This window comes from Phodopus roborovskii, unplaced genomic scaffold (assembly GCF_943737965.1).
Source record: "Phodopus roborovskii unplaced genomic scaffold, PHOROB, whole genome shotgun sequence".
Lineage (NCBI taxonomy): Eukaryota > Metazoa > Chordata > Mammalia > Rodentia > Cricetidae > Phodopus > Phodopus roborovskii.
In genome coordinates, this window is record NW_026126417.1 from 5,479,656 (window position 1) to 5,493,866 (window position 14,211).

Below are 14,211 nucleotides of genomic sequence, written 5' to 3' on the forward strand. Positions count from 1 at the left end.
ATAGCCGCAGGGGGAAGTGAGATCTGAAAAATACTTGTTGGTGGTATCATTTGAGAAGTTTCCAAAGAGCCTTGTGATTTCACGGGTCTGAAGTGTGGAGGCTAACAGTGCCAGTGTGCTGGTATGTGCAAGGAGTCACTGAGTTGGGGTATTAAAACACCAGAGATAAGTTACTAACTAGATGAAGGTGAGAAAGTAGGTGAAGGCACCAAAGACATACAAATTCCATCTTCCCAGCAAGGAAAATTTGGTGAAGCTGAGCCACTAAGTTATCAGGACCTTGTACTGCTGAAGGCCCACGGTATATACGGTATGCACAGTATAGCTCTGTTGAGATAACAAGATGACATGAAGGTGAGACAATTATTTTAGTCTGATATACTCTCAACTTGGAGGTATAGGTTCCTTTCCTAGATCTTAGGTTGACTTCTTTCCAAACCTACCTCATCTACCCTAGCTTGGCACTTGTTTCCTAACATACACTCACTCATTTGAGACCCTCTAAACTCACCCCCCACTGGCTCCATGCTACAAACCAATGTCAGATTAATTCTAAAATACAACTTTCATCTAGTCCCTTCTTGATTCAAAATCTTATTTAACATAATGTGTTGCTTAGGCCGATTTAGAAAATCATTTTGGCTCTGCCTTACTTTTCTAGTATTGTTTTCTACTCCTACCCTAAATACATCTAGTAAATGATGTTTCACCAGAGTTCACCAAATTGCATTAGGTTTTTCATGTAATCTTTGTTATCCATCTCCTAAGGACCCAGCATTATTAAGCTTGTGTTTTAGTTGTAAAGTGACGCTTAAAGAAGTTAAAAGCCCTGCCTAAGTTCCTGTAAAGCATATCATCCAACACAGATGAGTCTCCAGGGTTGTTCTGATCCTGGGAACCTCCTCCTGAGCATAGCTCATAAGATGACTCTGAGAGGCAACTGTTTCTAATTCTTGCTCATTCTTCTAAGGGGGAAATAATGTTCCCTACTGGCCTTACTGGATATAAGTAATGACCAATGTCTGCATCCCCAAATAAAATGAACCACACAGAATAGAAGAAAGTAAACAGTAAAAAGAGGCCTACAAGATCAATCATAAGGTCTTCATTGGACAGACAGATTGGTGAGCATTTCCTCTATTGAATGAATATCTCTGATGAACATTGATGCAAAAATATTCAATAAAATACATCAGAGAATACATCAGAGAAATCATCCACCATGACCAAGTAGGCTTCATCCCTGGGTTTCAGGGATGGTTTAACATAGGAAAATCTATCAATGTGATCCACCATATAAACAAACTGAAAAAGAAAAACCATATGATCATCTCCCTAGATGCTAAAAAAGCCTTCGACAAAATTCAACACCCTTTCATGATAAAGGTCTTGGAAAGATCAGGGATAACAGGAAAATACCTAAACATAACAAGATTTTATTATTAAAACCAAAGAGAATTCATGTTACACATGATGGTGTATTTTTGCCATCAAAATTCAAAGTGTATTTTCACTTGGAATTCTAAGTTTTCTTTGCAAATTACTAAGAATTTGGAAACCTCTTATAACTTTGGAGTAATGGGTCACTTGATTCAAGTTGCCTGAAAGATACTTTGATTCCAAATGTCTGACCTCCCACCTACAACTGGCCTTTGAAAGACTATATGTACAACCAACAGCACTCTAAACCTACTCTTTTACCCCCTAGTCTTCAAAATGATCACATTCTAAGTCTTGTTTATTTGGGAGTCGTTCAACCTGTGTTTCGGCTTGTTTCTTCCTAAGTGCTTATCTTGACCCCACAAAAAGGCTAGTCACCTCCAAATATGTCCTGATAGCTTGAGCTTCAGGTAAACACTACTTTAAATTTCACCTCAGCCAGCATGCAAGCTCCAACAGGTTTTAGATTAGTCAAAATTTTTAACCAAGAAAGTACTAGGAATGTGGTGCTAGAAGGTGTCACTTAGAATACCCAAGCCGTGAGCAGTAAGTACTAGATGTTACACTCTACCAGTCATTTCTCCGGTAAGCTAACCTGGCTGGTGGTGAGAGCCTTGGTCCTCTGCTCTCCCACAAGCCACCACTGCCATCGCTTCTCTTTTCTTGCATTTCATTCTAGTCCTGCTTTCTTGCTAGTAATATGCTAGGTACTTGAGAAACACAGGTTGAGTAAATAAATAAAGAATATCATAGTTCAGATTCAGACTCCTTGAATATGCTATTCATCTCCATAGCTTCAATAATTAAATTAACAAGGCCTAAGAATCTACCATTACAATACAAGTCTTTAATCCCAGCACTTGGGACACAGAAGCAGGCAGATCTCTGAGTTCAAGGCCAGTCTGGTCTACACAGCGAGTTCCAGGACAGCCAGGGCTACAGAGAAACCATGTCTCTAAAAACAAATCTATCAAACAAGAAATCCACCATTACACTAAATTTCTCACCTCAGCAACAAACCTGTAGTTCTACCAGCACCTTGATGTTGCTATGTTCACACTAAACACAGCACATCATTCTCACACAGGTATCTCTCTCTTCCTACTTTTCTAAAAATCTAACACAGGAATTTCTTTAAGAAAGTTGAAGTCCACATGGGCAAAGAGAAGAGGGTACAATCAATGGCTAACAACAGATCCCAACAGATATTTGAAAAGTAGGAAAGTAAATAATGACAGCATAATAACTGACCTTGAAGAGAGTATGGAAATAGACCTTTTCCTTATTTTTAAGAAAATGATGGTAGGTAAATTTTTTCTTTCTTTTTAAATTAATCATGGTTCCTCTAGTTGCCTATATTTTTATCTGTTCTTATTTACCATTTAAACATTTCTAGATACTGAATTAAATGCTTTTAAAATGGGGCAAGGACCAGGAAGATTGCTTAGTTGAGTGATTTGCTTGCTATACAAATATGAGGAACTGAGTTTTGATCCCCAACACCCAAACAAAAAGCAGAGCAAAGAGGCACAATCCCAGTGGTGGGAAACAAAGACAAGAGGATCTCAAAGCTCATTGGCCTGGTCAGTTTAGTCATTTGTTGAGCTCCCAGGTTCAGTTACAACCCTGTCTCAAAATAATAAAGTAGAGGGTCAATAAGATGGCTAAAAGTAAAAGCATTTGCTGTCAAGACTGATGGATCCAAGTTTGATTTCCCCCAGAATGCACAGTCAAAGGAGAGAAGTGACCTCTACAGGTTGTCCCTATGACCTCTACACTCAAACTGGTGGTTGCATGTATTTGTGAGCCTGTGTGCATATGCACACACACACACACACACACACACACACACATACACACACACACACACAACTTTAAAATAATAAAATAAATTAAGCCTATAGAAACCCCAAATAGCTTAGAATACAGATATCCCAACTCCCATCCCAGGAACCGAGGAGAGCATAGCTTATATACTAGCTAGAACGAAAACTAGGTAAAGTGCATTTGCGTAATTAGCTTTGATACACAGAAGCACCTCCCTAGGTCAGGCAGGCTTCTATCAGCAAATGAATACCCTTAGGAGGAAAGGCTTTCAGGTATTTGATGTCTCCAGAACAACCTGAAATCCAGCATCAATCAACCCTTCCCATACCTAGACACTTCTATTCAGCTCTTTCATTATTACATACTGGGGGGGGGGATTTACACTGTTGAGTGTCAAATGAGGTAGGGATTAACAAACATTTGAGGGAAATCTCCAAAAACAAAAATAAGAGTGATGAAAGAAAGACCAGGGTTCCAGAGGAAACAGATAATTAGAGAAATAAAAGAGTATTTTAGCTAATGTCCTTAGAGAAGATATGTCCACAAAGTAAGTACAAGTTATGACATAAAAAAAAAAAAAACAGAAGAATGCCTAGAATTTAAAATGAGGAAACATCAAAATTACTCAAGAATTAGAATGACCTTTAAAGAAGTCTCACAGAAAGATATTCTCCCTAAACACAGCAGGGTGGAGAGGAAGGGGCAATGAAGGCCTGGGTTTTCTTCTAATTTATCAGATGCTCATTTTTAGGATCTTTGGTAGCTACTTAATATCAGCTTCTTTTTACTGTCTTAAATTCTTCTTGGGTAACCTGATCAAGTTTCTTGTTGATATTGCTATTGCAAATTTAACAATATCTATGACTGATTTCTTAAAGGCCTCCCTAATTACCAAATCTATTCCCACTTATTACCATTTAGCTGCTGCCACCTTGATCCAACCATTATGATATATCCTGTAGATACTGCCAAGATCTCTTAAATGTCTTTTCCTGCATCTGTGCTTTATCCCACTACAGGCCAACTTCCTCATAGTAGCCAGTATAATCACAAAGTATACACAAGATCTTGCCAATATCCTGGATAATCTTCCAGAGACTTTCCATTACAATTAGAATATAATTAAGCTTCTGATTTAGTGACTAATAGCTAAATAACTTCTTGAAAAGTATTATGATTTATACTAAAGAGTTAGAGCTCAGAGGTATTCTAGGCTTTGAAAAGGTTTACAAATGTGTCTAAAATTTCTAGGAAGTCAGGTGCATGTATGTATGCAAGCACATGTGTTCAACCATAAGAATATTGCCACCCTGGAAAATTATTCATCTTTCATCTTCTCTATGAAAGTAAGTTTGTTCAAATAGGCCTCTAAAACATTGACCGAATAAAACTGATTCTTAACTATGTGTTCTTAGATCTGTGATGTGTTCTTAGATAGATCTGTGATGACATGAAGATACTTCAAAAATGTTACCGGTATTTCCTTACCAACTACTACTATCAACCACCAGAAACTTGACACTAGCAATCTAGCAAAAACAGAATATATTCCAAATAGAAATCACATTAAATAAATTTGTTATTTCTTGCTCATCCCCTTAAAAAAAAAATGGAGATTTTTTAAAAAAAACTTATCAGAAAGTTCTGAGTTTTATTTAACATTTAAGGTAGCCAGTAGTACAAATAATCTAATGATACTTACTTCAAAGCTAGCAATCCAGTTATAATTAGTTATAATTAGTATTTTATATAATGTGACAAAATATTATCAGTATCTGGACATTATGAAAGCATCAGTCTCAGAGCTACAGCACAAAACTGTATTTTACATTTTCTCTTAAGAACTCCAACCCTTATTTCTGTGTTGTAGTGAAGTCTTTCAGTTTAAAACAAAACAAAACAAAAACAAAAAACAAAATTTCTCCACAGGGTACCAGTGAATGAATGATTTGGATGCACAAATCTGACAACCTGAGTTCAATCCTTGAGACCCACAGTAGAAGTAGAGATCTGACTCACTCCAAGTCATTCTCTGATCTCACACTCACGCTGTAGCACATGCATGCCCACAATTATGCACATGGTCACAAAGAATAAATGTAAAAAATAAAAGACAAATTAAAAAATACCTTCATGGAAAACTGTACTAAAAACCATTAACAAACACTGCAAACACTGAAGTTTATTACTCTTGGTTTTTAGCCCATTAAAGTAAGCTTTAGAAGGGCTTGTGTGAACAAATTAATCTTATTCTCATAGGTATAAGTCACAAGCAAATAACAAAGAGTACAAAAGAACACAAGAAAAACTGTTGGTTTATTGATATTATAGTTAGTTTTAATATAAACTAAAACACAACCATTAATAAACCATAACAGCTTATAAAAATCAAAATGTAAAAACTATTTCTAGCTCTAAGGATCCATATACAAATTAAAAGTGGGGTACCTGTCAATTATCACATCAAATGTTGACTTACTGATTGAGAAGTGTTAACAAAACCCATTCTGAGTGAGCTTTAGAAGCTCCAGGTAGAAAGGTATATGCTCTATCTCTGTACTCGGCACAGAGTTCCAAGGGAAAGGCTGTTCTTAGCTTTATGAACTACCAGAGACGATGATGTGAGTGGCTGACTCGACGCAGATCGTTTACTCTTCTTTCCTGACCCACTCTTAGCTTCTTTTGGAGGGGGCATATGAATTGGCTTCCATGGAATTGGATTATAAAAAGTTGGTTCTGGGTAGGAATTTCCACTGTAAAAACCTATAATTATTAAAAAAATCAAAATGAACAAGAAAAAAATTAGATCAAAGAAATCAATTATTTTTAATTGCCAGAAAAATATTAAAATGGCAACAGGACAAAGTATCATTGAAAAATCAATATACTAACTTAAAACTTGAAGTCTCAAATGTTCTAAAAGAAATAACATTGTTCCAATATAGTAACCACTGTAGGAAACATTAAGATTTCAGAGATTTCGAATAATACTGTGAAAAGCCTATCCAAGTTCAAATGCTTTCAAAAGCTTTACTATACAATTTATTTTATAACTCTTAAAAACAAAAACGAAAAAAAAAATAACAACTTTATGCTCATTTCAGTCTTGGAAATAGCTACTTGTATGATAACTTCCCTTATCAGATACCAAAGTTTATAAAAAAATAAGAAGACTTTACTTTGTGTAAGTGTCCACAATAACTCAAGGCTCCTACTTAGAAACACTCAGCTTCTACATTACTGTCGAGTCTGGATTCTGACCACTAATTGGCATTCATTCTGCTAATGCACATGAAGTGTTTACAGAATGGTGACATCTGACAACTCATAATGGTGTGCAGGAAGAACATATCATGAACTGGCTTTGAGTCCTCCAGTCACTGTGGAGACAGAAATTCCTGTACTGTGCAATTTGTAACAATGACATGGACATAAAGGACGGAGACAAGAGAAGTACAGCGTTTGCTGAAAAACAGGCTTCATGTGAGAATTAAGTTCATTCAAATTCAAAAGCATTGAGATAATAATCCATTATTTTGGTAATTAACTTCTAGTCAGTATCTCCATTCTCACTTTATTATTTGGTCATTAGGTTAAAATAATTGCTTATCACCATTTTTCAAAACAAAAAAATTAATAAAACATTAAAGGAGAATGTCATGCCAGTACTCAGCATCCATAATAGATGACACTGTGACATACAGAGAGGCCTAGTCCTGACAGCAGGAATGTATCCTTCAGACACTCCCAGTCCACTGTGACTGCAAAGACATGTCAACACACACTTCACCAAGACAGTCAAAACAAAGTCTGCAGTATGTTCTAGTGTGTGAACAAAACAGAATGGGAGTATTTAATAATAAATCACTTAAACAAGTGAAGGCAGCTGTCAGCAAGGTATGAGTTTCCAACATGAAGCACAAAGAAAAACATGCACTGCCATTATAATCAGACCAAGCCTAAAGGCAAACTGGGTATGTTTGGTCATGTAGTATCTAGTAGTCTATTCTTCAAAAAGAATGCACTGGACCCGTACTGGTAGAAAAAGCAAAAGCAAAATGACCTCAATTTGAGGTTTGATGAAGTCCTGGGGCCTGAGCTCAGAGTCAAGTAAGTATATGCTAAAGGGATGCTCTTCCACTGAGCAACACTCCAACCATGAGAATTTTTGTTTGCTAACATTAGAAACCATTGCTTTAAAATGTAAGTTTGTGGCTAAGTGGTGGTGGCACACAACTTTAATCCCAGCACTCAGGAGGCAGAGCCAGGTGGATCACCGAGTGTTCCAGGCCTGCCTGGTCTACAGAGTGAGTTCTAGGACAACAAAGGCTACACAGAGAGAACGCTGTCTCAAAAAACTAAAAACAGGCAAAATAATGGAAGGAATAAAATCAGAGCCCCTTTTCTCAACTTGAGAAAAAACAAAAGAAAACAAAACAAAAACATCCAAAATGGACAAGAGGACTTAATGTAAAACCTGAAACTTTCACCCTGCTAGAGGAAAATAATACAACACTTTAGGATACTGGAATAGGCAAGGACTTCCTGAAAATAATATATCAGCCCAGGAAATATCCCAAGAATCAACAAATGGGATGACACAAAGTGAAGAGGAAATGAAGAGCACTGGGAACAAGGAGGGGGTGAAGAGGCAGCAAGCAGAGCAGGTACATTTCACTAACAACACATTGTACATGGAATATTCACAACTGCAATCTAAGAAGAATTACAAAAATAAATCACCCAAAGAACAAAACATTCAGTCAATAAATGGGCTGATGAACTGAATAGGGAATTCTCAAAATAAATACAAATAGCCACAGGGATTTGACAAAGCTGCCCCGCTTGCACATCTTAATTGCAGCACTTGGGAGGCAGAGCTGGGTCCTCTCTTCTCTGAATTCTAGGCTCACAATGAGACATTGTCTCAAAAATATCCTTAGTTTTGAAGCAATTAAAATCACTTTGAGATCTATCTTACTCTAGTCAGAATGGCTGCCATCAAGAAAACAAATGATGGCAAGGGAGTGGGGAAAGGATTCCTCTGACGGTAGCAATGTAAACTGATACAGCCAGCCATATGACCCAGCTCTGGAGTATACACCTAAACGATTTAAAGTCAACATACCATAGAGAATCTTGTATATCCATGTATATTGTTGTATGAATCACAGTAGCTAGGGAATAGAATCAGCTTAGATGTCCATCAAAAGATGAATGGAAATTTTATTCAGACAGAAAGGAAAATGAAGTCATGTTATTTTGAGGAAAAAGGATAAAACTAGAAATCATGTTAAATGAAACACACTATCCTAGGAAAGGCATACACCTCCTGTGAACCCTTAAATGTGAAGCCTAGATTTAAAACTGAGTATATGGGTCTGCTGTATACATACCCGAAAAGGTGATCATAAGAGAGAAGAACTAGATCTAAATGGGTGAGAGAGAGACAAAACAATGGAACACTTGTAACACAAAAGAAGAAAATGAGAAACAGGAACAAGGCAGGAAGATATCAGTGGGGACAAGGTATCATGATTCATATGTGTAAGCCAAGTACTCAGGAAGGTGAGGTAGGAAGGTCCTGAGTTTTAGGCCAGCCTGGGCAACAAAGGAAGACTGTCTCAAAGAAACATAAACAAACAAACAAAATAAAATAAAATGTAAGTGTGTGGTTTTGTAACTGTTGCCTTTGAGAAATATAGTTACATATGAAATGCAGAGTAATAAATTTATAGCACTTCTTCAGCAACATATAGTTAACAATATTCTAGAAAACAATAATCTCAAAGAAAAATACTTTTATGCATTTTTATTTCTATCAAAGGGAAACAACTTTTATATAGCATTCCTTCTGCAAACCATACTTATGGAAGCCACACGACATAAAAACTAACCTGTAAGCTTCCCACTGGCGTAACCATAGCTCTTGGCAGTTGGACGAGGTTTATTTTTTGCATTTTCCAACCATTCTTTAAACTTTTTCTCTGCTATTTCCTTTTTCTCTTGTAATTCTGCTTGCCGTTGCTTTTCTTTTTCCTTAAAATGACAAGACCAAAGAATTCCCTGGGATAGTCTGTAACTAAATATTCCAGCCAAGTCTTAACTGTTTGTTTGTCTTCCCCAAGTTGCTTTCTGCCCCAATAACACACTGGCCATAAAACTGAACTATGTTTCTATAATCAAAGAGCAAAAGTAAACATGATCAAAGGTTTGGCATTAAAGTGTCAACCAATGAACAACAATAAGATATCAAAACCATAAAACAAAAACTGCAAGTCTGTCTTAGAAGAACAACTTAACAACCAGCAAAATGTCTACTATAAAACTATCAAAAATGGTTAAAAGCAGTAACAAAACTTCTGAACTTAACTGATAAATAACCACAGGCTTACTAATAATTTTCAAGGAATACCACAAATGCATATTCAACTTTGAAGCGTAAACATAAAATAACAGGATAGTTTGTACATTTTGTACTAAAACAATGTTAACTAATTATACTTTTGTTTCTAAAACATACACATAAACACTAACGTATGTTTGTGTTTGGTCACTTCAACTAAAAATACCTTCTCTTTTTTCTTTTTCTCACATTCTTCAGCATTTTTTTTCTTCAACCATTCTTGATATTTTGCTTTTGATTTTTCTTGCAAATGTTCTTTCTCCAGTTTCTTTGCTGCTTTTTCTTCCATTTCTTTATTAATTTTTTGTTCCCTTTCTTTTCTTTCCTTCAATAAAAATGAAGGAATTTTAATTGAAGTATCTGTAATTATTTCTATAGAAGGAAGACTACTCAGAGCTTGGAAAAGTGAACGGCAGGTACTGGCTCCATTAATGCACAAAGACTACAATCTACTGATCATCCTGAATCGTACTATGGTTTCATGGGCATTCCTTGCACTCTGAATATGAATCACATATGCACATATTCCCTTAGCAGTCTGCCAGTGCAAATACTTGGGTAACTCATCACTATCAGTGAGGTACAAAAGACAAATCAACATTATTTATAAGGGCAGAAACAGGTAAATGGCTACACAATTCCTACGTAGATTCAAAGTCAACAGGCAGCACATTCTTGTGATCCCAACATTTAGGAAGCAGGGGTAGGACTAACATAAATCTGATGAGAGTCTGGGCTACATAGTAAGTTCTAGCCAAGCTGGGTTATAGAGTGAGATAGAGAAAGTAGGGGAGGGGAAGGGAGAAGAGGTTAGCAAACGAAGGCATAAAAGTCAAATTTAGTCTACAAGCCTCCTACAATTGTTTCATTGAAAACTGCTAGATGCAGACAAATAAACAATCACTAGATAAAAAGACAGCTTACAGAATGAGGAAAATCAAACTTTGTCAACTGCACACCAGATAGGAGATTCACAATCTAGAATCTATAAAGAAGTGCAAAACTGTAACATTCAAAGAACAAATCCAATCAATAAATGGGCTGATGAACTGAGCACACAGTTCTCAACAGAACAAATAAAAGTGACCAGTAAATACTTGAAAACACTTTTAAGCATCCTTAGCCATGAGGCAAATGGATTGCAACTGCCTTGAGATTATCTTATTCTAGTCAAAAATGGCTGTCATCAATGGCATTGATGGTGCATGCCTTTAATTCCAGCACTTGGGAGACAGAGGCAGGCCGATCTCTGTGAGTTTGAGACCAGCCTGGTCTAGAGGAGCTAGTTCCATGATAACCTCCAAAGTCACAGAGAAACCCTATCTAGGAAAAAAAGAAAGAAAGAAAAGAAAAGAAAAAGAAAAGGAAGAAAGAAAAAAGAAAAAAGAGACAAATGCTGGCAAGGCTGTGAGGAAAGAGGAGCCCTCCCTCATTGATGGTGGTAATGTAAATTAGTACAGCCACTATGGAGATCAGCTTGAAGACCTTTCAAGATACTAAAAACACAAGTAATATGACCATATCTGTAACTGCTGGGTATATACCCAGAAGTTTAAGTTAAAATACCTTAGAGATACTTGTACATTTATGTTTATTGCTTCACTATTCACAACAGCTAGAATATGGAACTAGCTTAGATGTCCATCAAAAGATGAATAGAAAAAGAAAATGTAGTTCATATACACAGTGGAATTTTTATTCCCGCATAAAGAAAGATACAATGTTTTCAGGAAGATAGAATTGGAAATCAAGCTAGATTCAGAAAGGGATTTGTAGCACAAAAAAATAAAAGACCCAGAGGCTAATACTGGCGTTTAAGCTTCAAGCTGAAGATCAGAGAAGCAAAGCAGACAAGCCAGTAGATCTTACCTCTATCCAGCTGAAATGGCAATCCTGTCTCCACAAATCCTCAGAGGCAAAAGCTCTCAGTTCCAGTCTCCTCCTGCCTTATATTCCTTTCTGCCCAGCCATATCACTTCTGTCTCCATCTCCCTAGTGCTGGGATTAAAGGCATTTGATACTACATTTGGGGATCAAAGGTGTAAGCTCTGTTTCTTTTAGACTGATTCAATCTGTGTAATCTTGGCTGGCCTTAAACTGTGAGAGCGCCATCTGCTTTTGTCTCCTGAGTCCTGGGATTAAAGGTATGTGCCACCACAGCCTGGTTTCTATGGCTAACTAGTATGGTTGTTTTATTTTAATCTCCAGTGGCTTTAATAAATCATAAACAATATAACAATATATCACTGCAGGCATTTATCACATGACAACTCTTATAAGTGGAACCTAGATGTAAAATCAAATAGGTAGAGGTGTGTGTGTGTGTGTGTGTAGAAAGGGGATCATGAGGTAGGAAGAATAACCTTAGGGGAGGAAGAAGAGAGACAGCAAGAGCAATAAATACATCTGATATGAAAGAGAAGTGGGTAATATGAAGAAAGCAAACCAACCAGAGGGCAGACTTAGGAGTAGAGGGAGGACAGTCAGGCAATGGGGATGAATTAGAACAACAGGCATTGACTCATATATATGAAAATAGTGTTAGGAGACCCATTATTTTGTATGCTAGCTTTAAAAATTAAAATAAAAATATAAACCAGGGGCTAGATTGATGACTCAGAGGTTAAGAGCACTGGCTGCTCTTCCAGAGGTACTGAGTTTAATTCCCAGCAACCACATGGTGGCTCACAAACCATCTATAACAAGATCTGGTGCCCTCTTCTGGTGTGCAGGTATATATGTAGGCAGAACACTGTATACATAATAAATAAATCTTAGGGGGGGGAAAAAAAACAAACCCAAAACCCACAAAACCATTAAACTTCAGATCTGGAGACACTAGCACTAGCTGTTTCTCCAGAAGACTCAGGTTCAATTCCCAGAACCCACATGGCAGCTCATAACTGTCTGTACTCATTTCAGTAGATCCAATTCTCTCTGCTGGCATCTGTAGCCACCAAACATACATGTGTTGTACAGGCATATATAAAGACAGAACACTCATATAAACAATATATATTACTTTATATATTAATATATAAGAATATACATTAATTTTAAAAGAAAAATTAAATAGTAGGAAGTATTTGCAGCACATATATTTGCCAAGGGACTTGTGCCTAGATAAAGACTTTCAGGGCCAGGGATCTCTCTCAGAGCCTGCCTGGCATGGGTGTATTAGAAAAACAAAATCCATATGAATTAACTCAGAGACAGCTATGGTAGCATGAATGTGTATAGTATAGCTGCTCAGAAGAGGAGGAGAACTGCTTGGGTGCAGGAGTTCAAAGACTACATGGGCAACATGGTAACTCTACCTCAAACAGTTACGTAATCCTGGTTTTATATCATGAGAGAGAGGGTGAGGCTGGTGATTAAATCTAGACCTTTATGCATGCTAAGTATAAGCTAAGTCACTCAGCCAAATTTTTACATGAATAACAATGTCTTAACACCTTCCAAATGAAGGCAAAGGATACACAAAACAAAAAAAAAAAAAAAAAAAAAAAAAAAACGAGTCAACTAAGTAAGAGACACTGTCAAAAAGTGTTATTGGCCCAATTTTGCTCCATTCCATTTCTGTGCTGCCATAATTCCCAGCATGATTACATTTAAGGTAACTGAGTTGAAATGAAGCCATAATGGTGGACTCTGTATCCCACAGTATTGGTACCTTTATAAGAAAAAGAAATGACATTAGGGTGTGTACAGATATAAAGCCATGCATGCAACAAAACCACAACTGTTTTTTCTGCAAATCAAGGAAACACATAATCAACAATCTAAAACTATACATCCTTTCCTCTTGATCTTTAGGCTCCCAAACAATAAGAAAATTAACTTCCATAAAACAAACAAACAAAACCACATAGCTAGACTAGTAAGATAAATCTCCCAGTGAGACTGATACAGTAAGAAAAGACGATAAAACACCATCACATCTCAGAGTGACAAAAACAGCAATGGCAAATCACTATACACTTACAGAGAAGGACTTAAAACCAATTGATAAAATCAAGTTTGACAAAGGCATAGACCAATTAGAACTTTCCTACATTAATAATAAGAACATAAAATGATACAAGCACTTAAGAAAGTTTGGTGATTCCCATAAACAGTTTCCATGTAGCCTAGCAACTGAGCTCTGGAGTGTTTGTCTAAGATAAATGGAAACAAACATCCATTTGTATGTGAGTACGAACTGAAAACAACTTAATTTCCTATTAGCTAGTGGATGAAAAAGCAGTTTGTGCTATTCCACAGGATATTAGAATAAAAAGGGATCGAAAACACTATGATAAAATTAAAAACAAGAAAATTAACTCAAAGGAGCACATAATCTATTGTTTTATTTAAAGAAAAGGCAAACCTAATTTCTACAACAGGATTACTTAGTTGTCTTGTTGCTGGGGCCAGCTTGGGGTAAGAGCAGAGTGCTGAGTGTAAGGGGACATAGGGAACTTTCTGGAATGACAGCAATGTTCTTATCACCTGACTGAAGTGCTGCTGGGTTGCTTGCACTCATGTATAAGTTTATC

At 36.7% G+C, this 14,211-nt stretch overlaps 1 protein-coding gene across 1 annotated transcript in view; it reads right to left on the reverse strand.

The window, feature by feature from the left end:
* Window positions 1–5,564: 5,564 nt before the first annotated feature.
* Ccdc34 (coiled-coil domain containing 34) overlaps window positions 5,565–14,211 on the reverse strand; it is a 33,586-nt gene continuing 24,939 nt past the window's right edge. The window contains exons 4-6 of the mRNA XM_051183799.1: window positions 9,840–9,998; window positions 9,165–9,306; window positions 5,565–6,030 (exon numbers count right to left, since the gene is read on the reverse strand). Of these exons, the coding sequence (XP_051039756.1) occupies window positions 5,816–6,030; window positions 9,165–9,306; window positions 9,840–9,998 (516 nt within the window). The 3' untranslated portion in view covers window positions 5,565–5,815. The remainder of the gene's footprint in view (window positions 6,031–9,164; window positions 9,307–9,839; window positions 9,999–14,211) is intronic.